Source organism: Felis catus, chromosome D1, assembly GCF_018350175.1.
Source record: "Felis catus isolate Fca126 chromosome D1, F.catus_Fca126_mat1.0, whole genome shotgun sequence".
Classification (NCBI taxonomy): Eukaryota; Metazoa; Chordata; class Mammalia; order Carnivora; family Felidae; genus Felis; species Felis catus.
In genome coordinates this window covers 71,396,158-71,422,743 of record NC_058377.1, presented here as the reverse complement: position 1 = coordinate 71,422,743, position 26,586 = coordinate 71,396,158, and the positions used below count along the sequence as shown (strand labels likewise).

The 26,586-nt window shown below is 43.7% G+C and overlaps 1 protein-coding gene and 1 pseudogene across 2 annotated transcripts in view; one reads left to right on the top strand and one right to left on the bottom strand.

Moving 5' to 3' along the window:
• Positions 1–25,683, bottom strand: part of INSC (INSC spindle orientation adaptor protein) — a 127,428-nt gene extending 101,745 nt beyond the window's left edge. The window contains exon 1 of one of the 2 annotated variants that reach the window (XM_011286732.4): positions 25,476–25,683. Coding sequence is in view for 1 of the 2 variants with exons in the window: in XM_045039004.1 (XP_044894939.1) it covers positions 21,701–21,742 (42 nt within the window). In the remaining variant the exon portion in view is untranslated. Of the gene's footprint in view, positions 1–21,700; positions 22,277–25,475 lie in introns of those variants that run through there. The other variant, XM_045039004.1, reaches the window with a different exon arrangement.
• Positions 7,520–8,462, top strand: LOC101095372 (annotated as a pseudogene).
• Positions 25,684–26,586: the final 903 nt, after the last annotated feature.

The following is a 26,586-nucleotide window of genomic DNA, read 5'->3' as shown; positions in this document are numbered from 1 at the left end:
AAATCCAAACTAATCAGTACTGCTATTGTCCCCATTTTAAAGATGGGGAAATGAAGGCCCAGAGAGATTCTAAAATTCGCCAAGGTACACAGCTAGTAAGTTGAGTGGCGATCAAGACAACATTCTCTTTAAGGAACTCCATACTATACCACTATTTTTCAGCACCTGGTTTTTAGTGGACAACTGTGTCCCCTTCTTATAGACAACGCTCACACAGAAATTTTGTGTTTGGCAATATGATGGACCACATATTCTAAAATACTTTTCCATGAGAAGAATTCGAAAGGATTGACAAAGATGACTGATGTTTTTTAAATGCATCACTGAGCTGGCAAAAAGATAAGAAAGCTGGAGAGGCCAGGAGGAAAGCAAAAGCAGGAACCAGGGAAAAGAAGCAAGAACTGAAGGGAGTTTTTGCCCTAAGAACATCTGTATTCCTTAAGCTCTGTTTCACATGTGTATTGGGTAGGGAAAACTAGGCACAAAGCCTAGGGACTAGGGAAAGGATCAAATAGAGTCCAAAAGACCAGAAGCTCAATGTTAAGGGTAAATGAGAAATAATCTTCTATACAGAAGATGCAAGAAAAGTTGTATCCCAATTTCACCACTGAGTAAAGGAAAGTAAAATCTCTCCCAAGAATTAACGATCTTCATATAGGTTTGTGACCTGAGTTCACACTATCCATTGTGGGGGTGGGGGGTGGTGGTGAAGGGACTCAATTAGAGAACTTAGCTTCAAGAAATAAAAGAGTCATGGAAATATTTTTCAAGGAACAAAGGCTATAAAATATAACCAAGCAGATTTGAGAAAGAACCACATTTGAGATGGAACTTCTATAAATTAAAAATATAACAATTAAAATGAAAAAACTCATTAGAGATCTTAATCACAGCTCAAGGATGAATTAGTGTAAAAGACAGAACAAAAGAATTGATCTGAAATGCATCCCAGAAAGACAAAGGGAAAGAAAACATGACAGAAGTAAAGCCAAGGAGTAAAAAGTAGTCTACCAAGGATTTAATCAGATTTCCAAAGGGAGAGAAGAAAAAGAACAGGGGGAAAAGTGATATTCAAAGAAATAGTGGCTGAAATTTTTCTCAGAAAGTTTGAAAGACAAAACAACTTTCAAACCCAGGAATGCCAATGAATTTTAAGCAGAAAAAATACAAAACATACACAAACCATAGAAAACTCATAAGACTGGGGTGCCCAGGTGGCTCAGTCAGTTGAGCGTCTGACTTCGGCTCAGGTCATAATCTCACGGTTCATGGGTTTGAGCCCCGTGTCAGGTTCTGTGCTGACAGCTCGGACCCTGGAGCCTGCTTGGGATTCTGTATCCCCCTCTCTCTGCCCCTCTCCTGCTCATGCTCTGTCTCTCTGTCTCTCTCTAAAATAAATAAACATTAAAAAAAATTTTTTTAAAGAAAACTCATAAGACTAAAGAACACCAAAGACAGAGAAGATTTTGAAAGTTTCCAAAGGGGAAAGAAAAAAAGAGAGAGAGAGAGAGAAATTAGATCAATAGGTGACCACTTAAGAGCAATGATGAAAGTCAGCTGACAATGAGAAAATATCTGATTACAGAGAAGAATGGTCCTAAAATTCTATACACCGAGAAACCCTCTTTCAAGACTAAGGGTGAACTAAAGACATTTTCAAGCAGGTAAAAATCCCACAAAGGAAATTCTCTTTAACGTTTATGTATACATTTTGAGAGAAAGAGAGAGGGAATGAGCAGGGGAGGGGCAGAGAGAGATGGAGAGAGACGATCAATCCCAAGCAGGCTCTGCGCTATCAGCACAGAGCCTGATGTGAGGCTCAAACTCATGAACCATGAGATCATGACCTGAGCCGAAATCAAGAGTTGGATGCTTAACCAACTGAGAAACCCAGGCACCCCACAAAGGAAATTCTAAAGGATTGATTTCAGGCAGGAAAAATGTAAATGCCTGACGGAAAATTTGAGATACAAGAAAGAATGGTGAGCAAACTTACTTGTAACTATTTCAGGAAATCCAAACAAATCTTGACTATAAGAAACAATTATACCTCATTTATGGGGTAAGAGAAAACAAGATAAATCTAAAATATTGCATGCGAATTCAAAAGGGGATGACTAAAGTAAGTCAAAGTGTTCTGAGTTTCTTTTATTTGAGGAGGAGGAAAATAGAGATGTAAATTAACTTCAGCCTTATTAGGTTATGATTAATGCTGTAATATCTAGAGTTACCTTATTAGGTTATAATAAATTCTATAATATCTATGTATAACTAAAAGAATATATGTAAAGATAAAAATAAATATTACCATTCAAATAAGTTAAGAGGGGAAAAAATAAATGAGTAATAAAAAAAGCAATAAAAAAGAAGAAAAAAAGAAGCTTGGGGGGCAAGCATTAATAAATAATAGTAAACACAGTAAGTAGGGATGAATTAAATCAGCCAATTGTGAGCAAAGATTATAAAGTGTGCATTACACACACACACACACACACACACACAAAGAGAAAGAGAGAGAGAAGTACAGAAAAAAGAGAAAAAGTGTGCTATGTTCTGTTTATAATATACCTAAAACAAAGAGACCCAAAACAGCTTAAGTTAAAGGCTCCAAAAGATATACCACAGAAATATTTACCTAAAGAATTCTGGTGCTAACGTATTCATATAATACAAGACAAACTTCAAGACAATAACTATGATAGAAATGAAGAGATTTGCTACATAAAAATAAAAAGATTAGCCCATCAAGTAGATATAATAGTGAGGATATACATAATAACAACAACAATCTTAAAATATACAAAATAAAAACTGAAAACTTTCAAGGAAAAATGAACAAATCCAGAATCACAGGTGGAGATTACAACACAATTTTGTCATTAATTGATAGCTGAAGCAGAAAAATTATTAGTAACAGTATAGGATATTTGAATGACACAGATTAGATTTAGTGTTTATAAACAACACTGCATTCAAGTTATCAGGAATACACATTCTTTTCAAGGATTTATGAATCGTTCTTTTTCTTTTTTTTTAAATGACCAGTGACTGCTAGATCATAAGCAAGCCTCCACAAATTTCAAATGAGTGGTATCCTATAGATTGCAATCTCTACCCCAATACATATACCCCCATATATTTAGATATTTTAAACATACAAATTAGAGGTCAAAGAAGAAACTATAACAGAAATTAGAAAACAAACCCAAATGATTATGAAAATGCATATATAAAAATAATGTAGTATACAGGTAAGTAAAATTAAAAGCAAAAATTGAAGCATTAGAAAACAAGAAAATATAAAAATTAGATTTTTAACTTCTAACAGTATAAGAAATTTTAGACAAGAGGGGAATAATTCCAAAGAAATTAGCAGAAGAAAAATAGTTAATATAGGAACAAACATTAAGCAAAACACAACAAAGACACAAAACAAAATGTACGCACAAATAAAAGGATCAACAGAGTTAAAGTTAGTTTTTGAAAATACAAATAAAATAGACAAACCTTTGGAAAGATCAGTGGGGAATGGGGGGAGAGAGATCAGAAAAAAAAAAAGAAAAGAAACACAAATAATCAATATTAGCAATAAAAGGGAGTTTATTACTACAGATGCAGCAGAGATAAAAGAATGTTATGGATAATATTATATGGACAAGAATATTCTGCAATATCACTGAAATCATAAACAAGTTAAATAAATAAGTTACTTGTTCTAGACAAATTTATAGAAAAATACAATTAGCCAAAATTGACTCAGGAAGAAATAGATCTATAACTACCAAATAAATTAATCAGTACTTTAAAAGCTTTCCATAATGAAAACACCAGGCACAGAGAAGTTCACAGATGAGTTTCTATCATTTCAAAAAAAAAAAAAAAAAAAGGCAAACTCACTCAAACTCTTCCAGAGAACAAGAAAAAAGAAAGCACACTTCAATTCATTTTAGGAAGCTGACATAATTTTGATACTGAAACTCAGCAAATCACAAGAAAGGAAACTCATGGGCCAATTTCATGTAAGAACATAGATGAAAATATACTAAACAAAATATTAGCAAGAAGTCCAGGTGTATATGAAAAGGATAATATACTACGGCCAAGTTGGGTTTAGCCCAAAAATTCATGGCTGTTTTAATATTAGAAAATAGATGAAGGAAACTCACTACATTAATAGGGTAAAGAAGGAAAACCTTACGGTCATCTCAGTAGATGAATAAAACCAACTTTGTAAAATTCTACAGCCATTTATATAAAATCTTTTAGTAAAGAAATAGACCCTCCCTAAATAGATTAAAGGGCATCTGACCAGAAAAAAATATATACCATACTTAATCATGATGTGTTGAAAGCATTCCCTATGAAACCAAAAACAAAATAAAAATGCCCAGCTCCCACTAACTTCTATTCATTATTGTACTACAGATCTTAGCTAGTGTAGAAAGAAAGAGAATTTGTAAGAATGGAAAGAACCCAAACCGTCATCATTTGCAGCTGATACGATGGGCTGCCACATCAGCCAGTGCACACAGCCAAGGGAGTGAGTGCGGGCTGTATCAGGCCTCTGCTGTGCCCTCCTGTCACACACCTTACACACGACTGGATCCACCAGTCACGTCTGGGGAGACATGGCTTTCCCTAATTGTTCCTAAAATGCAGCATGAGCTGGTAAGTCACTCTCGTTGTCAATACAGAAAACTCCAAAGTACCTACTAATGAACTATTTTAATTCACAAAATGGCTTAGAAAGTTGGACAGAAAGGAACGCACAATAGTCAAGTAGAGTCCTAGACACTGGCACAAACATAAAGTGAAATTTAGAAGAAAAAGCATTAACAAGAGCAACAAAAATATTTAAGGTATATAAAAATGAATCTTAACATGTACAAGTTCCTTATGAAAAAAACAAAAATTATGAAAAGATATTAAATAGGCCCAAAATAAATGAAAATTTATTGCATATAGATAGACATAGATACGAAAATGTAAATTTACCATAAGCTGATATATAGATACAGTGTAATCCCAACCAAGTCCTCACAGGATTTTTTCCCCTAGAACTTCATGAGTTAAATCTGAACTGTATAACCAAGATTATTCCTGAAAAAGAAAAATAAATGAAGGGACTTTTCCTGCCAGATAACAAGACTTATTTTCAAGTAGTGTACACCATGTGATACTGACCCCAGATAAACTTAGAGAATCAAGTAGCAAGCCCCAAAACAGACCAAAGCAACTGTAGAAATGTGATTAATGACAGTGGAGGGGGAAACAGAGGGAGTCAGAGTCAGAGCACACAGCACATCCTAAATCACAAGCAGAAAGTGAATGAGGGTATGTGTGTTGGGGGCTGAGGGGTGATTGCTCCTGCCTGGTCTATGAGGGGTGAGCTCCTTCTTGACCACACACTCCTTTCCCTGAAGCTCCTGCTTGTCCCAGAGCAAAAATCTAGTTGGTTTGAGCCAGAGAGAACCAGGCAAAAGTGTTGCTCTAAAAGTCCCCTTCTGCAGACCAAAAAGAACAGCCATCTCCAGGAAAAGCCAATGAAAAAGCTTCTGAAAATGAGAAAGGAAAGGTTAATTAAGATGACCTGGCATATGAATGTTTTAATGTGTGGTTGAATTCAGTTAGAATGATCAAGTGGGATTTATCCCTGGGATGCAAGGAAGGTTCAACATACAGAAATCAATAAACATTTTACACCACATTAATAAAATGAAGGATAAAAAATTATATGATCACCTCAACAGATACAGAAAAGGCATTTGACAAAATTCAGTGTCTTTTTGTGAAAAAAAAAAAAGTGTTCAACGAATTGAGTACCAAAAAACCATACCCCAACATAATAAAAAACAGATATAACAAACTCATAGTTAACATCATAGTCAATGATGAAAGATTAAAATCTCTTCCTCTAAGGTCAAAAACAGTACAATGGTGCTCACTTTCAACACTCCCATTCAACATAGTACTGAAAGTCCTAGCCAGAGCAATTATTTAAGAAAAGGAAATAAAAGGAATCCAAATCAGAAAGGAAGAAGTAAAACTGGCTTTGTTTGCAGATGACATGATGTTATATATTTTTTAAAAACCCGTGGGGCGCCTGGGTGGCGCAGTCGGTTAAGCGTCCGACTTCAGCCAGGTCACGATCTCGCGGTCCGTGAGCTCGAGTCCCGCGTCGGGCTCTGGGCTGATGGCTCAGAGCCTGGAGCCTGTTTCCGATTCTGTGTCTCCCTCTCTCTCTGCCCCTCCCCCGTTCATGCTCTGTCTCTCTCTGTCCCAAAAATAAATAAATGTTGAAAAAAAAATTAAAAAAAAAAAAAAACCCTAAAGAATCCACCAAAAAAAAAAAAAAAAAAAACTGTTAGAACTAACAAATGAATTCAGTATAGTTTCAGGATTCAATATCGACATACAAAAAACAGTTACATGTCTATACACTAATAACAGACTATCCAAAAAAGAAATAAAGAAAAAAATCTCACTTACAATAGCATCAAAAACAATGAAGTACTTAGGAATAAATTTAACCAGGGAGGTGAAAAATACATACACTGACAACTATAAGACATTGATGAAAGGGCGCCTGGGTGTCTCAGTCAGTGGAGCACCCAACTCTTGATTTCAGCTCAGGTCATGATCCCAGGGTTGTGGGATCGAGCCCCACATCAGGTTCCATGCTGATCATGGAGTCTCTCTGTCTCTCTCCCTCTGCCCCTCTCCTCTACTCGCTCTCTCTCAAAAAAAAAAAAAAAAAAAAAAAAAAAAGACATTGATTAAAGAAATTGAAGAAGACACAAATAAATGGAAAGACATACCATATTCACAGCTGAGAATAATTAATGTTGTTAAAGTGTCCATATTACACAAAGCCATCTACAGACACAATCTAATTCTTATCAAAATTCTAATGGCGTTTTTTTTTTTTTTTTCACAAAAGAGAAAACTATCCTAAAATTCAAATGGCACCACAAAAGACTCTAAATAACCAAAGCAATCTTAAGAACAAGGCTGGAGACATCACACTTTCTGATTTCAAACTATATTATAAAGCTATACAAATCAAAACTGTATGGGACAAGTATAAAAACAGACACATAGACCAGTGGAAAAAAACTGAGGGCCTAGAAATAATCACCCATATGTATAGTTAACTAATATTTGACAGGGAGATAAGAACACTCAATAAGGAAAAGAGAATCTCTTCAATAACTAGTCACATTCAAAAGAATGAAATTGGACCGCTATCTTACACCACGCACAAAAATTAACTCAAAATAGATTAAAGACTTAATTGTCAGACCCAAAACTGTAAAACCCCTAGAGGTCAATAGCAGGGGTGATGGGGAGGGGTGGGGGGAGGCGCAGCAAGGCTCTTCCTTCTCCCTAACTCCCTTGATCCTTTTCTTCTTCCTTCTGCTTTCTCTTCCCACCAGGTCTCGTCCACTTGCCCTAATGGCATCCCCAATCCTACATAAAGGCAAGACTTCCCAGCACCCCACGGAAAATATGGTGCAGCCCCAGAAACTAACTCCCCATCACCACTTCTAAAAAAAACTGATTTGAAAGCATCTCCAAGTTTGAGCAAACAAAAATGTCAGGATTTCAAGCATCCCTGGTTTTGCACTGGAGACCCTTCACTACTAAGTATCAAGATGAAAAAAAAACTGGAAACTGATTGGAACCTTATTTGAAGTCACAATGGAAAGGTTTGTAGTGACAGCACCACCTGCTCCAAACCATTCTAAGATTGCTTTGTATGGGACTCCCCTGGATCCAGCCACTGACTTTGAGTTTCAAAGTGAGCTGCACAAAGACAGAGGAAAACTCTGCTGCACTTCTTACATCGTGGTTCTGAATCATGTTTGCAAGTCCACCATTAGTGACCACCTTAAGTCAAAGACTCATACCAAGAGGAAGGCAGAATTTGAAGAGCAGAAGGTGAGGAAGAAGCAGAGGCTCCTAACTGCATCCCTTCGGTGCAAAAGTACTGTGCACACAGAGAAAGTGTTCTCTGGCACTTTATGAAAATGTGCCTAGAAGCCAACATCCCTCTTGAGAACGCTGATCACCCAGCAATCTGTGCTTTCCTGTCTTGTCATGTGAAGAGGAGAGGCTCCAGGGGAGATGCAAACCATAAGAGACTCTTAAATATAGAGAACAAACTGAGGGTTGATTGGGGAGAGGGTAGTGGGGGGAGAAAGGAAAATGGGTGATGGGCATTGAGGAGGGCACTTGTTGGGATGAGCACTGGGTGTTGTATGTAAGCGATGAACCACGGGAATCTAACCCCAAAACCAAGAGCACACGGTACACACTGTATGTTAGCCAATTTGATAAAAAATTACATTAACAAAAAGAAGAAGAATGGAGGCTCCATACCTAAGTCAGACCAGCTGAGGAGAGTATAGCCTGATGGACAGAAGAACGAGAGCCAACTCGTCAATTCACAAGGTTGTTGACGAAGAGGTTACCACCATTGTGATCAAGATAAATGTGGAGCATTAAAGTTAACAAGAGCAGGGGCGCCTGGGTGGCGCAGTCGGTTAAACATCCGACTTCAGCCAGGTCACGATCTCACGGTCCGTGAGTTCGAGCCCCGCGTCGGGCTCTGGGCTGATGGCTCAGAGCCTGGAGCCTGTTTCCGATTCTGTGTCTCCCTCTCTCTCTGCCCCTCCCCTGTTCATGCTCTGTCTCTCTCTGTCCCCCCAAAAAAAATAAATAAATAAAGTTAACAAGAGCAAAAGAAAACACAAGCAACAGAAGTAAAAATAAACAAGTGGGACTACATCAAACTAAAAAGCTTCTGCACAGCAAAGAAACAGTCAACAAAATGGAAAGGTAACCTGTAGAATGGTTAAAAAAAATTAGCACACTATATATCTGATAAGGGGTTAATATTCAAAATATATAAGGGGCTCATACAACTCAAGAGCAAAAAAAATTTTTTAATTTAAAAATCTATTGTAAAATGTGCAAAAGGCTTGAATAGACACTTTTTTTCAAAGAAGACACACAAAGGACCAACATATACGTGAAAGGTGTTCATCATCACTCATCACCAGGGAAATGCAAATCACAACCACAATGAGACATCACCTCACACCTGTCAGAATGGCTAGCATCAAAAAGACAAGAGAGAATAAGTAAGTGTTGGTGAGGACATCGAGAAAAGGGAGCCCTTATGCACTGTCAGTGGGAATGTAAATTGGTACAACCACTATGAAAAATAGTATGGAAGCTCCTCAAAAAATTAAAAATAGAACCATTGGGGCACCTGGGTGGTGCAGTCAGTTAAGTGTCTGACTTTGGCTCAGGTCATGATCTCACAGTTCATGGGTTCAAGCCCCACATTGGGCTCTGTGCTGACAGCTCGGAGCCTGGAGCCTGCTTCAGATTCTGTGTCTCCCTCTCTCTCTGCCCCCCCCCATTCATTCTCTCTCTCTCTCTCTCTCTCTCTCTCTCTCTCTCTCTCTCTCTCTTCTTTCTCTCTCAAGAGTAAATAAACATTACCCTACAACCCAGCAACTGCACTCCTAGGTATTTAACCAAGGGATACAAGTATGCTGTTTCGAAGGGACACATGCATCTGAATGTTTATAGCAGCACTATCAATAATAGCCAAAGTATGGAAAGAGCCCAAATGTCCATTGAAAAGAATAAAATCTTGCCATTTGCAACTACATGGATGGAACTAGAGGGTAGTATGCTAAGCGAAATTAGTCAGAGAAAGACAAATATCATATGACTTCACTCATATGAGGATTTTAAGATACAAAACAGATGAACATAAGGGAAGGGAAGCAAAAATAATATAAAAACAGGAAGGGGGACAAAACATAAGAGACTCTAAAATACGAAGAACAAACTGAGAGTTACTGGAGAGGTTGTGGGAAGGGGGATGGGCTAAATGGGTAAGGGGCATTAAGGAATCTTACTCTTGGAATCATTGTTGCATTATATGACAACTAACTTGAATGTAAATTTTAAAAATTAATTAAAAAAATTAATTCAAAGTAAAACAAAACAAAACAAAAATAAAAATTGTGTATTTGAAAAAAAGAATAAATAAACATTAAAAAATATATATCATATGATCCAGCAATCTTACTTCTTGGTATATATCTGAAGGAAATGAAATCAGTATCTCAAAGAGCTATCTGTACCCCCACATTCCTTACACCATTATTCACAATAGCTGAGACATGGAAATAACACATTTTCTTTATATACGTGTGTACATATACATACATACATATGCAATGGGATATTATTCAACCATAAAAAAGGAAATCCTGCCTTTTGTAATAATACGGATGAATCTTGAGAGCATTATGCTAAGTGAAATAAGTCAGGCAGAGAAAGACAAATACTGTATGACCTCACTTATATGTAGCATCTAAAAATGCTGAATTCATAGAAACAGAGAGTAGAATGGTGGTTCCCTAGGGCTAGGGGTTGGGGGAAATGAAGAGATATTAGTCAAAAGTTACAAATGCCAGATGGATAAGTTCTAGGGATCTAGCATACGACATGGAGGGTGACTATAGTTAACAATACTATATTGTTGGGGCACCTGGGTGGCTCAGTCAGTTAAGCATCCAACTTGATTTTGGCTCAGATCAGGCTCTCACTTGACCATGAGATCAAGCCCCACATTGGGCTCTGCTCTGACAGAGTGGAGCCTGCTTGGTTCCCTCTCTCCCCGTCTCTCTCTGCCCCTCCCCTGCTCGCATGCTCTCTCTCAAAATAAAAAAATAAACATTTTTAAAAAATACTATACTGTATATTTGCAAGTTGCTAAGAGTTGATCTTCAGTATTCTCGTCACAGTTACAAAAAGCGTAACTGTCATCCATCAGGTGATGGATGTATTAACTCACCTTATGGTGGTAATAATTTCACAATAAATACGTTTATCAAATCTTTACATTGTATACCTTAAGCTTACACAATATGATATGTCAATTATATCTCAATAAATGGGGGGGGGGTAGGAAGTTTGGCCAGATACCCAAGTTTGGCCAGATACCCACCACCCTGCTAATACAGTCTAGGACAGACAGCAGATCAGGATCCAGTATGAAAGCTGTAGAGGACCTGCTTTCCGCCCTGGCCAACCTATGAATGTCCAGGTGCGGGGGGCCAGCACAGCCCCTCAGCACAGTGCCTAGGGCTGCCCCGGCTGAGAACACTTCAACCTTACATGGCATGGGTATGTGGGGGTTGATGCTCTTATCCTGATACTATTGCCATGTGCTAAAAACCACAGCCCCCGTGCCATACAGTCCTTAGGACCCCTTGCTAAATCCAAAAGGTGGCACAGAAAAAACAGACCAGCGGCCAAGAAACCAACAGCCACCTCTCTGCTTTGCCAGTAACTAAATTTGTGAACTTTGTCAGGTTACTAACCTGTCTGGACCTCTTTTCTCATAGGCAAACTGGAGATAATAATATGTCTCTGATAACCTGGCACAGTTGTTGTAAAGACTGAAATAAAATAATGGAGTTGACACTGCTCTGGGTCTTTACATGAAATAATAAAAGTAAGAGGTATTTTGCTAGGCAATACTGTCTGTGGAAATACGAATCTCTTAAAAGACCCAAAGGAATGAATGTATAACAGTGAAATTTTAGGCAAAGGGAAAAATGAGCCCTGGGCCAAGATAGAAATCTCAAAGTTGAGGCCTAACTAAAATTTCTGTTAACATAATGTAAGCAAGAAAACCTGGAGTATAAGGGTGCCTGGGTGGCTGAGTCGGTTAAGTGTCTGACTTCAGCTCAGGTCATGATCTTACACTCCGTGAGTTCAAGCCCCACGTCGGGCTCTGTGCTGACAGCTCAGAGCCTGGAGCCTGCTTCGGATTCTGTGACTCCTTCTCTCTCTGCCCCTCTGCCTCTCACTCTGTCTCTCTTTCAAAAATAAATAAACATTAAAAAAAATTTTAGAAAACCTGGAGTATAATGGAAGGACCTTGGGAATTGTCTTTTCCAATCCTGCAGCTTATGCGAAGGGAAACTAAGGCCCTGGCGTGGTAAATAACTTATCCAAATCACAAAGTAAATTTATGGCTGAATCCAGACTAGAACCCGAGTTCTTTCTTCCCTCCCTCTCGTGATACTGGTCCATGAAGCTATGCTGGTCCATTCTGGTCCATGATGCTACCTTGGAGAGACAGTGTTATGACCTGACACCTGAAGAAAACCACTGCCTTCCCCAGGGTACTCACTATGGGATGCTGAATTTGGGGGCACTTGTTTTCCTGTGTCTACAAGTTCAGTTTGCTCACACTTATAACTCATCGCTCTTCTCTGTGTGGAAATCCCTCTGCCAACTTCTCAGCACAAGACAAACAGAACGTGTTGACCAAGAGTTTAAGAACCAATTACCAGTCCAGTACTGACACAGACCACAGGGCCCGGGCTGCCAGGAATTGTGGCCCAAATCTCTGTGACTCTTCAGAAAACTGTCTCCAGGTCAGCCCTCCCCACCAGGATCCTGAATGTGGGGATGAAGGGGCATTGAAGGACAATCTCATATGTAATTCTGCCACTAAGGCACAGACTTCTTCATGCTGTGGGGAAGAGAACAGGATGTGCTCATAAAGAAGTGGTCTTCAGCTTGTTGGGACAACAGAGGAGCAATTAAGTGGATCCAGTGAGGTCCCTGGGGGGCCTACCCTCAGGCCACACCAAGCACTGGACTTAAGCCCCAAATATGCATTCCAGGTGTCTACGTGGGTGCTGCTCAAGACCCCCTATGAGATGCTTTCTATCTCCAGCTGGACAGGGACGTTGTCTCCTACAGTGGCCTTAGTTAGGCACAGGCCACCTCGGCCCATCCCACACCTGTGCCCTCACCCTTTCAGCAGTCATCTTCATGGCAGCTGCTCCCTTTACTCACTCACACCTATGGCCCCCAGGAAGCCTTTGCCAAGAGCTCTGAGTATGAGTGAGGTAGAAATGGCCATGGTCCAGGCCAGATGAGTATATGAGGGATCCAGAGCCAGGCTCTACCCCCATCTGCAGGCAGCTCTTCCTAAGCCCACGTGCGGCCCACTCTGAGACCAGTCTAACACCTTCTTTGGCCTGGGTCAAGAGGGGAGACAGTGTGGTCATGGGGTTGGGCAAAGCATCTGCTCTGTATCAGGCCCCAGCTAAATGATAGAGAATGATAGAGAAGTAAATGAATAAAACAATTGTCTTTTTCTTAGAATTTCCTCTTCCACCGAAAGAGATATGTAAATGTGTAATTCAATCTAGTAATTCTTCCAACAGGAGTTCAAATAAGATGCTTGAACTTTCTCTTGCCGCATGTGTTCTACATGGTTTTGAACATGTTATGCCCTTTCTGGGCTTCCAATTATCCATCTGTAAGAGTAGAGGGGTGGATTAGATGAGCTTCTACTCAGAACCTAATGTTCCTATAATCCAATGATCCCCTCCCCAGAAGCTTCTACAAGAGTCATTCATGACCAGATGCCAGATCCAAACTCTTCTCCAGATTGTTCTGCCCAGAACTCAGGCTGCTGTGTTCTTTGCTCAAAGGTGGCTTCCAGTTGCAGGAGACATCTGGAGTTTGTCCCAGTAACATCTGCTCACATTACCTGCTGCTAGTGTTGGCCATTAGAGCGCCCACATCATTGCATCCCAGCCCACTGCACATCTGGGGGCCACCCCAACAGTCTCCCCAACCTCAGGGACCCTGTGGGTCATAAGCCTAAGAAGACTTGCACAAGGCAATTGTTTTCTTGCTGGGTCCCAGCCCCCAGCCTACCTTTGTCACTCTGATGTTAGTTCCAATCTCTGAACACGTAGCTCCCATAATACCTCCTTGAAAGCCTGTCATGTCTCCCCAGTATCTCTTTTTTTTTTTAATTTTTTTTTCAATGTTTATTTATTTTTGGGACAGAGAGAGACAGAGCATGAACGGGGGAGGGGCAGAGAGAGAGGGAGACACAGAATCGGAAACAGGCTCCAGTCTCCAAGGCATCAGCCCAGAGCCTGACGCGGGGCTCGAACTCACGGACCGCGAGATCGTGACCTGGCTGAAGTCAGATGCTTAACCGACTGCGCCACCCAGGCGCCCCCCCAGTATCTCTTAACTCAAGTCTGAACTCCTTAGCCTGGCACTCATGACTCCCCAGACCCTGTCTCCAGACCATCCTACCTGTTTTGGCATTACCACCCTATACTGCCTGGTACATCCTTTATGTTCAAGCTTTAAGGCATGTTCCAGATATATTCTTCAGAACTGATTTGCTATCAGGGCGCCTGGGTGGCTCAGTCAGTTAAGCATCCAACTTCAGCTCAGGTCATGATCTCGCGGTTCGTGAGTTTGAGCCTGGTGTCAGACTCTGTGCTGATGGCTCAAACCTGGAACCTGCTTCAAATTCTGTGTCTTTCTCTCTCTGCCCCTCCCCTGCTCACACTTGGTCTTTCTCTCTCTCAAAGATAAATAATACACAGTAATAAAAAAATAAAAAAATAAAGATTTGATGCCCCTACACATCAAGATTCAGCATAAATTTGGCCTCCTCCTGGAAGTAAACTAGGACCCCGCCCGCCCAAATCACAGGGCACCCAGAATACTGAAGTGTTGACACTACTCATTCTGGGCTTGCCAGGGCCAACTTGGTTTCCTAACTGACAGGTAAACTCCCATGGATGCATCTAGCCTCCCGGGTTAGGGCCCAAGTCCCAGAAGAATATGCCCACATCAACCAGCATCTAGCATAATGCTCTATGTCTGGCAGTTAAAGACTTTAAAGACAAGTAAAAACTTCTAAAGACTTCACGTGTAGTGAAGATAGCTGGACAGATCACAGAGGGACAAAGGAATGGATGAACAGTGGTGAAAAGCCTCAGACATAGGCCATGTTACATTGGTACAATAAAAAGTGAAACGGATGGAGAAATAAATAAGTGGACCTTGGTCCCGGCCACCACCATCTCTCACCTGCATTACTACAAAAGGCCCCTAACATACCTTCCTGCCTACTTCCAACAATCTGTGATCACAGCAGCCAGAGCATGTCACTTCTCTGCTCAAAACCTTCAAATGTCCACCCATATCACCCAGATTCAAAGCCAAGGTTCTTCAAATAACTCACAAGGGTCTCATGGTCTGGCTCAAATTATTGCACTGACCTCAACTCCTCTGATTTTCATTTCACTCCAGGCATCTTGACCTTCATGCTCTTCCTCAAGCATATGTCAGGGCTTTTGCCTTTACTCCTCCATTTGACTGCTCTTGCCCCAAATATTCATATAGCTTTCCCTCTCACTTCCTCCTGACCTCCGGTTAAATATCTACTTATCAGAATGTCTTGACCCTATATAGATGTATAAACCCTCCCCCACCTTTGGGACTTCCTTGCCCTTCTTGTATTTCTCCATAGCGCTCAGCATCATTTGCATACTGTATGTCAACCTATTCACTGTCCAGTCTTCACACACCAGAAAGCAGATTCTACAAGGGCATGTGTTTTGCTCACTGCTGTACTCCCAGTGCCTAGAACAATGCATGGCACACAATGGGTACTAGGTGGATAATTGTTGACTGGATGAGTGACGGGTTGAGTGACTAAGTTTGTAACTGAGATCTTTGGCACCTTTGGTCATTTTTCTAAGATGCTCTTATCTGATGCAGTTGCCATTATCCTGTCTGCTCAGTTCCAGCCCTGTCCCATGTCACAACAGATGGACAGCACATATTCTTGGGTTTTGTTTTGTTTTTTGTAAATGATGAACCTAAGAGAACTGAAGGAGCATCTTCTTGGGGGTGGGGTGGGGGGGAGAGGGCAGGATTAGTCTACTGCCTGGTTCCTAATGCCACATTTTAAAATCCTGTTCTCTCTACTCCCCCCCAGCCTCTCTGCAAATTCTACCCAGTTAAAAGTGCAATTCTAGGAGAAAATGACGAAGAAAATGAAAGCATCCTCTTTTCCTTGGTATAGCTCACAATAAGTTGTGTTTCTCTTTCTCTTTGGACCTAAGTCCCAAGCACCTTTGCAGAGCCCAGCTACCACATTCCATCTATCTGATCAAGGAGCCTAATTCCTAAACTCTCATCACACAGAAAGAGGGGACAGGACACTAGAAGAGCAGAAAGTGAGTTAAGAGAAGCAATCAGTGTGGCAGCTTCTGGTCTCCCTTTCTTCGTGATGACACCCTGTAATCACATAGGCCCTCAAACAGCGCAGTGACATCTCCCCACCCTGATGGTCTCTCTTCACCTGAGCTTCTGGGCTGTGAGGACCATGTGAGAGATGGATGAAGAGGGGGATGCAGGTGATTCACCAGCCTGGAGTCCTGCCATAAATCCAATATAAATTCTTGTTTGTGTCTGGACAAGTAGGTGTTGGGGGGGGTGGTGCATAAGACTGAATGAAGGCAAAATAGATCATTGAATGAGTGAGAAATGCAAGCGTGAGTGAGCCACTGTGACTGAATAGGCTGTCTGTCCTAGTGTTAATGGTCTTGTTGCAAGGATGGCTTGCTGGGCTTAGTAAGACACCTGTCTGAATTCTCTTGTAGACCTAAGCCTAGGGCAGTCTTAGGGGTGGGGAGGAGAGTGTTAGCTCCTGACCCATGTAATGTATTATGCAAATAACTCTCAACCTCCAAGGATCCTTCATAAGTTTGTAAAGATCCTTCGTATAAGTTTTATAGCCATAGAGCCAAGTCAGAACCACCTCGAGGCCCCTCAGATCTCCTGTATCCTCTACAAACCAGAGACGGAGAAACCACAGCTCAGGGATGCCTTCTGACCTAGATCCCTTCTGCAGGGAGCTCCTTAGAATAATCTAGGAATTAGATGTCATCTATCACCAGTCCCCCAAATGTTGCTGACTAGGTCTACTTTGTTTGCCCAGAAAATGGTAAGATCTTGGCGGGCGGGGTGGGGGAGGGAAGGCTGATAGGCACGCATCTCAAATGGCCATATGTCCTAAAATGAATTATTATATTCTTCCCTACATCTACTTCTTCCTTAGAATTTTTATTCTACTGAATGCCACCATCATCTATCTGGTTGTTCAGCTGATAAAACTTCATTCACTCACTCATTCATCCATCCAACAAATATTTGTGGCATGTGTCAGTAACATGCTAACTGCTAGCATAAAGCAATGAGCAAAACCAGACATGGCACCAGCGCTCACAGAGCTCATCATCAAATCGGAAAAAGAGGCATTATCATGTAATAATTGTAAATAAATGTAAAGTTGCAACTATGATAAACCTTTGAAGGAGGTACGTGGTGTTTTAAAGCCTTATAAAATGGGATTTGACCTAGTCATGGAGGTCATGGAAGTGATAACTGAGCCGAGAACTGAGAGGTAAGTAGGGATTCAGTATGTGAAGAGGTGAAGGAAGAGAGTTCTAAGCAGGGGAACGAGCAAGTGCAAAGACCAATGGCAGGAGGGAGCCTGACAAGCCCAAGGTACCCAGACAAGGCCAGCGTGACAGAAGGGGGTGGGGGGTTGCTGGGTAGAAGGATGTGGGAGATGGTAGTAGGGTTGGACAAACAAGACCTGGGAGGATTTACTGCAGATCAATAGGAAGCAACTGAAGTATTTTTAGGGAGGGAAATGACATGAACGAGTTGTGTTTTGACAGGCACTCTGGCTGCTGTGTGGAGAACAAATTGGATAGAGCACGGATACAGCCAGACTAGTTAGCAGGGCCCTGTGGTACTCCAGAAAGATGAAAATGGTGCCTTGAACCAGATGATCCTAGCAGAGATGAACGAAAGTGATGAATTTGAGAGATATTTATAAGAGAACAGCAACCAGACTTGGTGATAGATTGGACACGGGCTCTGGGACAGAGGTGCTGAGGATGACTGCCGGCACACTCTGACGTGTGTGGCTGCGTAGATGAAGCAGCTGTTCAAGGAGATCTGACAGACCTGAAGGACCATACAGGAATAGGACAGTGCAGGGGAAGAACCCAGAAATTCCGTTTTGGACATGTGGAGTTTGGGGGTCCCTTTTGGACATGGGAGTTTGGGAGTGACTTTTTTGTTTCCCTCCTTTTCTAAAAAAAAATTTTTTTTGATGTTTATTTATTTTTGAGACACAGAGAGAGAGAAAGAGAGAGACAGAGACAGAGAGAGAGAAACAGAGCACAAACAGGGGAGGGGCAGAGAGAGAGGGAGACACAAAATCCAAAGCAGGCTGCGGGTTCCAGGCTCTGAGCTGTCAGCACAGAGCCTGACATGGGACTCGAACTCACAGACTGTGAGATCATGACCCGAGCCACCCAGGAGCCCCGTCTCCCTCACTTTCTACATTTGACCAGTCACCTGATTCTACCTCCTTTCCATCCCGTCATAATTAAAGTCCTTGTAATTATTTCCTGGATAATTTAAACAATATCAAGTCTCTCATTAAATATCACCTCCTCAAAGAGGCCCTCTCTGATCACCCAATCTAAAGTAGCCTCACCCTATTACTCTCTATTTTATTCACTTGTTTTTTTTCTTTCTGAAAACATACAATAAATAACCTGTTGTGCTTTTTATTATAAAAATAAATATGCACATATATGTACATGTCTTAGCTCCGTTTGCTCAGAGGGCAGAGAACCAATGATACACCAAAAGCAAGGTACCCCAGAACTTGGTTTCTAAATACCAATCTCCACCAAGAGGATCCAGGGCTTCTTGGAGAAATGGCTGATTCCAGGTCCAGAGCAAGAAAAAATAAAATAAGCCTAGAACTTCTTGTGACAGCAGTGAGTAAGCAAGTGCACAGAGAATCATGGAGACAAGGCACAAAGAAACGGGAGTCGGTTTGCAAAGTCTCCCACTGATCAAATCTGGGGCAATTTGAATATCAAAATAAAATACATTAATTGGTTAGAACCCACTGAATAAATTAAAAAATCCTTTGAGTTCAGAGTGATGAAAGAAGGGAGGGAGAGAAAGAGAGAGAAAAGGAGAAAGGAAAGATCTTGTCAACGGTAGAGTGCCAACTAATAAACAGAGAAGAAACTATGCATTCAAAAGTGTCAGTGATGACAAAATTAGTGGGTAAAAGTTTGACGAGGAACAGGATATTTGCATAATCTTTGAAAGTATCTCTCCACAAATTACTTATTAATTACAAAGGGGAAAACAGTAATTTCACGCTGGAGAAACTGGCAAACATCACCGTAAGCAAGTGATGAAGGCTTCCATCACCAGCACGGGGACAGTCCCCACATCCTGGGCTTGCGAATATGATAGCCGCACTTTACTAGTGTTCCTGCCCAAAATGCATACTCTAACCATGCACTGCCATCAGATAAGTCCATAATAACTGACCTGTACTATTCAAAAACATAAAGGTCAGGAAAGACAGAGCAGAGGAATTGCTGTGGATTTAAGGAGACCATGGATACATGACAACAAAATGCAGTTTGTGGAGTGCATCCTGAGTGGAGCAAGAAAGAAAAAGCCTACTGTGGTAGGAGACTATTCTTTTTTTAAGGAAATACACACGGAAGTATTTTGGGGTGAACAGGTATCATGCCTCTAACTTCCTCTTAAATTGATCAGAAATAGGAATATTTTATATATATTCATATATACATATATACCATAAAACAATGAATATAATAAACAACAATAAGATACATTATAGGCAACTAAAGTATACACAAATAATAAAAATAATTTTTATATTATTGGAGAGAGACGGAACAAAAACAAAAAAGTAAATGAAGCATCCTGTAAGTGGCTAAGGGATTTGGATAGAGAGGGATTTTTTTTTTCACCAGTCTTGCAATCTTCCCTTAATTTGATATGATATCAAAATTAAAAGTGACATATAAATTGTTTTTTTTTTATGTTTGTTGAATGAATGAGTGAGCCCACATCCATGATCCTCCCCTGCCTACTGCCTAAAGCGCCTAGTGGCTGTCCATAACTGGCATGATAAAATCCAAACACCTCAACACAGCTTTCAAGGCCTGACATCATTCAGTAGCACTTTGAAATGTCTCTCACCTCATTTCTCATCACTATCGATGACCCATGCCACACACTCCAGTCCCCCAAGCTTACCACTCTAGACAATGCTTCTGTGCCTAGCATGCGCTGGTCTCTCAGCCTAGAATGCCCTCCTCTTATCCTCCTAGAAACTTCCTGTTATCTTGGAGATCCAAGAGTTTTCACCTCTAGGAAGGCCTCTCTGATTGCCCCAATATGAGATAACGCTTCCTCTTCTGATGCACCAATACCTTCAGTATCTGCTGTAATCCTGTCCCCGGGGACAGGCCTGCCATTCTTTGTTTATAGGCCTCATTGTTTACAAGCCACATGGTCTGACTGCAGCTGGGAGACTAGGCTATGCCCCACTCCCAGATTCCCAGTGCCTTGAAAAGATTCTGGCACACCACCGGGTCTCAATTAATATTTGAGGCATGAATGAACGAATAATAGTAAGTGACCTTTCTGCATCTTCCGAGAGGTCTCCCTGCCTTCATTATCCTCGAAAACTACAAAGAGTGAGGGAAATTAGTTCTGCCCTTGTTTTACACACATGGCAAGTAAGGCCCAGAGAAAGTAAGATAACACAGTGTACCCAGAGGCTGAGCTCGAGCTGGAGTCAGTCGAGCCAATCAGTCCAGGGTTCTTTCCCAGAAGGTGAGTGGGATAAGAAGGAAGGATATGCCATTCAGGCTTCCCCTATTCTACGTCAGATACTCCACTTCAATAAACTTTCAAGTTCTGGCAACACCATAGCGTAAGGAGGAACCCCACTTTACAGACTAGGAAACTGAGGCTCCAAGTCAGATCTGTCTGACTGCAAAGCCCATGCTCTTTCCTCTGCACATTGCCGATATGTGCAGCCTTCATCTGACCCTCTATCAAAGGCAGGGAGGCAGCATGAGTCCGTCATTCTGTCCTTTAAACCAGCACCACACACGGGCCCACAATGCAGCCCACACACCCAGACCACAGGCTGCACTTCACATGGTTTCCAAACCCAGGATATTTGGGTTGTAAGACAAAACCTCCATTTCCCCAGCAGAAAGTGAACACTACGCAGTTACTCGGCCAAATTGCTGATGCCTACAGACACTGCATCATGCCGAACAGGGTCTGGTCTGCCCAGAGACGTCCTCAGAGGATCCTGGGCTCCCCCAGAGCTTGGCGCTGAGGGGACCCTGGAGCTGGGGGAGGGAGACTGAGCTGGCTGGATCACAGAGTCTGGGTGGAGGCTCCACGCCACCCCTGCTTCCCACCAAGTGGCAGTCTCCATCTGAGGCTGCAAAGGCCAATGATGCTGATGATGTTCAAGTCCTGGGGCCAGAGAAGTCAGATCCTTAGCCCTTCCCCAGGTGGCCCAAAGGGGTGGGTTTTCCTGTTTTAAAGCCTTGGAACAGGAGGGGTCATCGGCGGACATTGACTACTGACTCTGACGTCAGACAGACCTGGAATGGAGTCATGGCCAGCTCTTAACCTCACTGTGCTTCAGTGTCTCATAGGGTTGTTCCAGAGCTTCCATGAAACAAAGGATGCAAAGAACCTAACACTGGGCTGGCCTGTAGCAGGTACTAAATAAATGGGAGTAGCCGTGAGTGACTCCAGCAACTGCTAGGCCTGACGCACTCTTGCTGGATTTTAAACCTGTTCTCACTTAGTTGAGCTTAAAGGCCAGGGAATACCCCGAATCCTCAGCAGAGACACAATCAAGTCTTAGCCTTACCTTTCTGAGAGGACATTTTCCCCGGGAAGGAGCAAGCCCCATACCTGCGCCAGCCACCAGCACATCACCCAGGACCAGATATTTCCTGGGGGCCTTGGGCCAAGGACTCCTCCTTCCCACTTTGTAACCAAATGCTTATGGGAGGAGTAATCTTAAATGTGGTTAACAGCCACCAGGTGGGGATGGTGGGGGGAGGTGCAAATTAATGCTTACTGAGAAGCAGAATCCCAAGACAACGCCTGAAAGGCCACCATTAGAATCCTTCCAATCATTCGCTAGTGCTAAACACTGCCTCCCACTGCTGCACTTGCCAAACATTAGGAGCCTTGGGTAGAATAAAATAATCAGTCTTGGAATCAATCAGTTAGAAGTCTTACCAACCTTCAGTGCGGCATGCAGAGGCCCCCTGGTGATCCACATCTCTTACAGATAAGAGGTGACAAAGGACTCCCTAACCACTGGGAAGACTTAAGAACCCCCCCCCCCCATTGGGAAGGAGAAAAAAGTGAGCATTTTTCTATGGCCTCACAGGTCCAGAAAAGGAGACAGAAAAGTCCCCTTGTATGTCTCTCCCCATTCCAGAGCCCAGACCCCTCATCCTGAGCTCTGGTTCCAGAAGAGCCATCCTGATCAGAGACCATGTGGTCCATGCCGGGGGAGGCAGAGCTCAAGTCCAAGAGACACAGACCTTCCAGCAGAGCCCTGGGCCTAGGCAGGGTCACATGAAGAAGGGGTGGCCATGGGGCCAGGGCCAGACTTAGGGCAGGGGTCAAACTCCTTTGGGCATCTAGACACTCAGGCTTTTGAGACAGGGAGGAGCTGGCAGCTGAGGCAGTCAGAGCAAGGGGCATTTATCAATGGCCCAATTCATTCTCAACAATCCCCATTGTCTGAGCCAGCACAGAGATGGACATTATCTCCCAGAGCCGCTAAAAAGAAAAGCCCCAAGACATGGTCACCAAACTGAGTCCAAAGATACAGAAGCCAAAAATCGAGACACAGCTTGAAAACCAAGTGAAATATTTGAAACTGGAGCTGTCCCCCTCAAAAATCTATGCAACATGCTTCCCATCCTCATAGGCAAATAAAATGCTTAAGGCTGGCTTTTCATTTATTTATCCTGATTATCACAAAGCATGTGGGAGTTTACATTTAAATGTATACTATAAAGGTGTCAAAGCATAAATGAAAAGTAAAGCCAGGGTTCCAATTAACACAGTGACTAAGATGGAGCAATATGATGGACTAAGAGCTTCCCAGCAGCCAGAGTAAGAAGAGAAACACACAGGTTATATCATGAGCTCAGGAGTCACACAGACCTGTAGAAATCTCTTGAGCACTGTAAGCTTCAATTTCCTTATCAGGAAAAAAAAAGTGGGAATATTAGCCTAAAAAAAGCTGTTGTGAAAAGCAAATGAGACAAAGCATATACTAGAGAGTCAGTAAATATGCTTTTACTACCTTTTATCATGCTTTTATGCATGATTACACATGTCATTATTACCATGATTTCTCCTCCTTGAACTGGAAGTTTGTTAACTTACCGGGGTTACCCTGATGCTCTGTGATAACCCACTGTTGCTCTAAGCTCTGATTGACAGATATATGCACTTGATTAAGAGGTGGGGGGGGGGGTGGGGATTGCAGCGGAGGAAAGAGGCCAGGATTGAGTCACCATGAGTCCTCCAGTTTTCCAGTCTTTTCCTGAGTCCTAAGTTGGCTGGGGCTCCTATAAAGGTAAGGCTTGGGAAGGTATGCAGACTTCCTCCCCACCACCCCCTTCACTCTGCAAGAAGGCTGCGGGGCGGGGGGGGGGGGGGGACACAGCCTGCCCTTATTTAACCATCCCTAAGGGTCAGGTAGGGGAGACTAGATCCCCGCACCCTGCTTAGGAAATGGCTGAAAATCATCTCTCCCATCATGTTAGGAGACTTGGTGGGGTGAGAGCTTACGCACTCCTTGGACCAAACCATAAACACTAAGTAAGAAGACAGTCAATGTCATCTTTCTAACCTCCCAGCTGAGGGAACAGTAAGTCTGGGCACCCCACTGAAGCCTGTCCAGTGGAAAATGACCAGGTGGAAGAGGTCTAGAAGCCATGATAACAATAATAACAACAACCTGATATTTTGGGTCACCTACTCCTCCAAGCACTGTTTAGTGTGTCCCCTAGGATCCCCAGGGAAAGGAGATCAGGGAGAACAAGATTCTGTGAAGGAAAGAGATAACCACTGGGGGAAGGGAGAGGAGCAAAGTCAAAGCTAGTAGCTCTTCCAGCCTAGCCTGAGACGGGAGACACTCAAATAGGGTTGATTAAAACCAAAGAGCAGGAATCCGCTCAGCTCCACTCACTGCCCCTGCCCTGGCCTCAGGCCACAAAGGTTCCTGGGGCTTTTCTACAGCAGGGGGAATCCAGAGTGCAACTAGATCCTGGCGCAAATTACAGGTGCTGTGCGGTGCCTCAGCCTGCAAGCCCGGCCTTTTCATTTGTTAAGAGGGTTAAGAACTGCTTCTAAGTCTAGACCCTTAAGCCCCAGGCTCCACGGGAAGAATTGGTCCTAGATCACATGAGAAACCCACCAAGGGACCGTGTTACCATCTGCCCTGGACCCACAGCCAAAGCCTCTGACTTAAGATACTCCCTACGGCGGCCTGTTACTTGGACCCATTGTCCCAGGTGACATATGTAAGCTAAAGCAGACCCAAAAAGGGTGTCTGGAAGCTGAAAGCGAAGCAAGCTAGGGGGTGTGTGTGTACATATGCACATTCTACACACATAGGTGCCTGCTGCATACATGTCACTGTCCACGGGTGTGCATGTTGAAAGCATGTGAGTGTTTGCATGGATGTCCTGAGTGGAAGGGCATACAAGACTGGCGCACAGCGGCGTGTGTGGGCAGGAATGTGTGTTCGCATGCGCAGTGGTGAGTGTGCGGGTGTGGGTGCCCCATGAGTGTTTGTGGGTGGGCATGACTGTGTGGTCTGCTCACCCCCTCTCATTGTCCTCCTGACTCTTCTGGCATTACAGTGGGTTCCCCAAGCCGTCTCTTCACCCTGGCCAGCCAGCTGGGATCCCTCAGAGCCCCATCTCTTCCAGTGTGGGGCAAAGGCTCCGAGTTCCTGCCCTGCCTACGGTCCTGAGAAACCAAAGCCGCCAAATGACCCACAGAGAAGACACCCCAGCTGGGGGCAAGTCAAGTCACCTTAGAAAAATCTGAGTTCAGATAACACTCCTTTTTTTAAGCAGGCTGCATGCCCAGCAGGGGGTCCAGTGCCAGTCTCAGAACCGTGAGATCGAGACTTGTACTGAGATCATGAGTGGGGCACTCAACCAACTGAGCCACCCAGGCACCCCCAGACAGCACGCTTTATCCTCATTCTGTCCTCATAGCCTCACTCACACACATCCATCCAACCACACATGCGCTCTCTCAGCCCATCTGGAGCCTTCCTATCCCCACAGGAATGTACTTCCAGGAAAACAGACAGGGTCTACACAGGGCTGTGCACAGACACACACGTGCCCCCCGTGGGCACACTCCAGGCCCACCGACATGTAAGTTCCCACACACCCTGATATACTTTCTCACCCATACTCATACCCTGTGACACACGCTAGAAAGTTCTACAGGCTAACACGTTGGCCCAGACACATCCCCTCCAACTGGCAGTCCTACACCTACTGTCCGAATAGTCACAGGCATGCTCTGTCCCGGACTAGGGCTGGCGGACCCTGCGGGGCCGCCGACGGAGCCCGCCCAGCGGGTCTACTTACTCCGAGGGAGCGGGCGAGCCGGGTGTGCGCGGCGGCCAGCGGTGGCAGGGCGCAGCTGGGGCTCCAGAGGCCGGGCCAGCCGAGGGGCCGCCCGCTGCCCCGCGCCCCCGCCCCGCGCGGCCCCAGCCCGCCCACTCCCCGGGCGGCCCCAGGACCTTCCACGACAGCGCGCCCCCTGCCAAGCCTCTGTCCCGCGTCAGCCACCGCCGCCGCCGCCGCCGGGCCGCGAAGCTATTTTGGTGCCCCCTGGCAGTGGAAACGTCGCGCTCTGGTCTGCGGGGAGCGCCGGAATGGGGACGCGGTCAGGCCTGATTAGAGACCTGGCTCACCCCGGGGCCCCCGTGGGAGTCAGGGCTGGGAAGCACCCGGAGGAGCCCAGCAGACCGGGGTGCCCACCACGTGTGCCCCGCATGCCAACATCTGGAGAGGGGAAGGGAAGGGGCGGCGAGCGCTTCCCTTGGAGCTGAAACAAAACGGGGAGGGGTTTGGGTGCGGCTCACAAGCTCCGCGGAGGGAGCCGCCAAACTTTGAGCAGTCCCCAAATGCCCAGAATGAGCTTGGTTTATTCACCACAGGTGCTTCCCTTAGGAATCCCAGTCACCCGTATAAGATCACCGACCTCCGGATCACGGACCTGCCAAAAATGACAGAGGGTGTTTGTAGAGATTCATTCCCACTTTGGGCACATCAGACTTCCCCTCTGGACTTCTCTGTTTCCCATGGCCCGTCTAGAAAAGAAGGCTGATTCCTCCCCAAAAGCTCAGGAATGTTGCATTCCTGAACTGGAAGGAAGCTGCAAGGTCATTCCATCCAACTCCCTCCACTCTGCCATGAATCCAAGGGTGCCAGAAGGGCCTCTACCCAATCTGGGGGATCACCAAGGTAAGTCAACCCTAGCCTCCTTGGGCGCTGTTCCTAAGCTTGCACCCTCTAGTTGGCAGGAAGTCCTCCTTGGCATCTAACCTAAATCCCTCATGTGCAAACTATGTCAATATGCCTGCACTCTGTGTTCTAGAAGGAGGAGGGGGCCAGCTCCATCCCCATAACACAATGACTGCTCCAAGGTCCCATGTCAGCCTTCTCTTCCTTGATGCTGACACCATCATGCCCT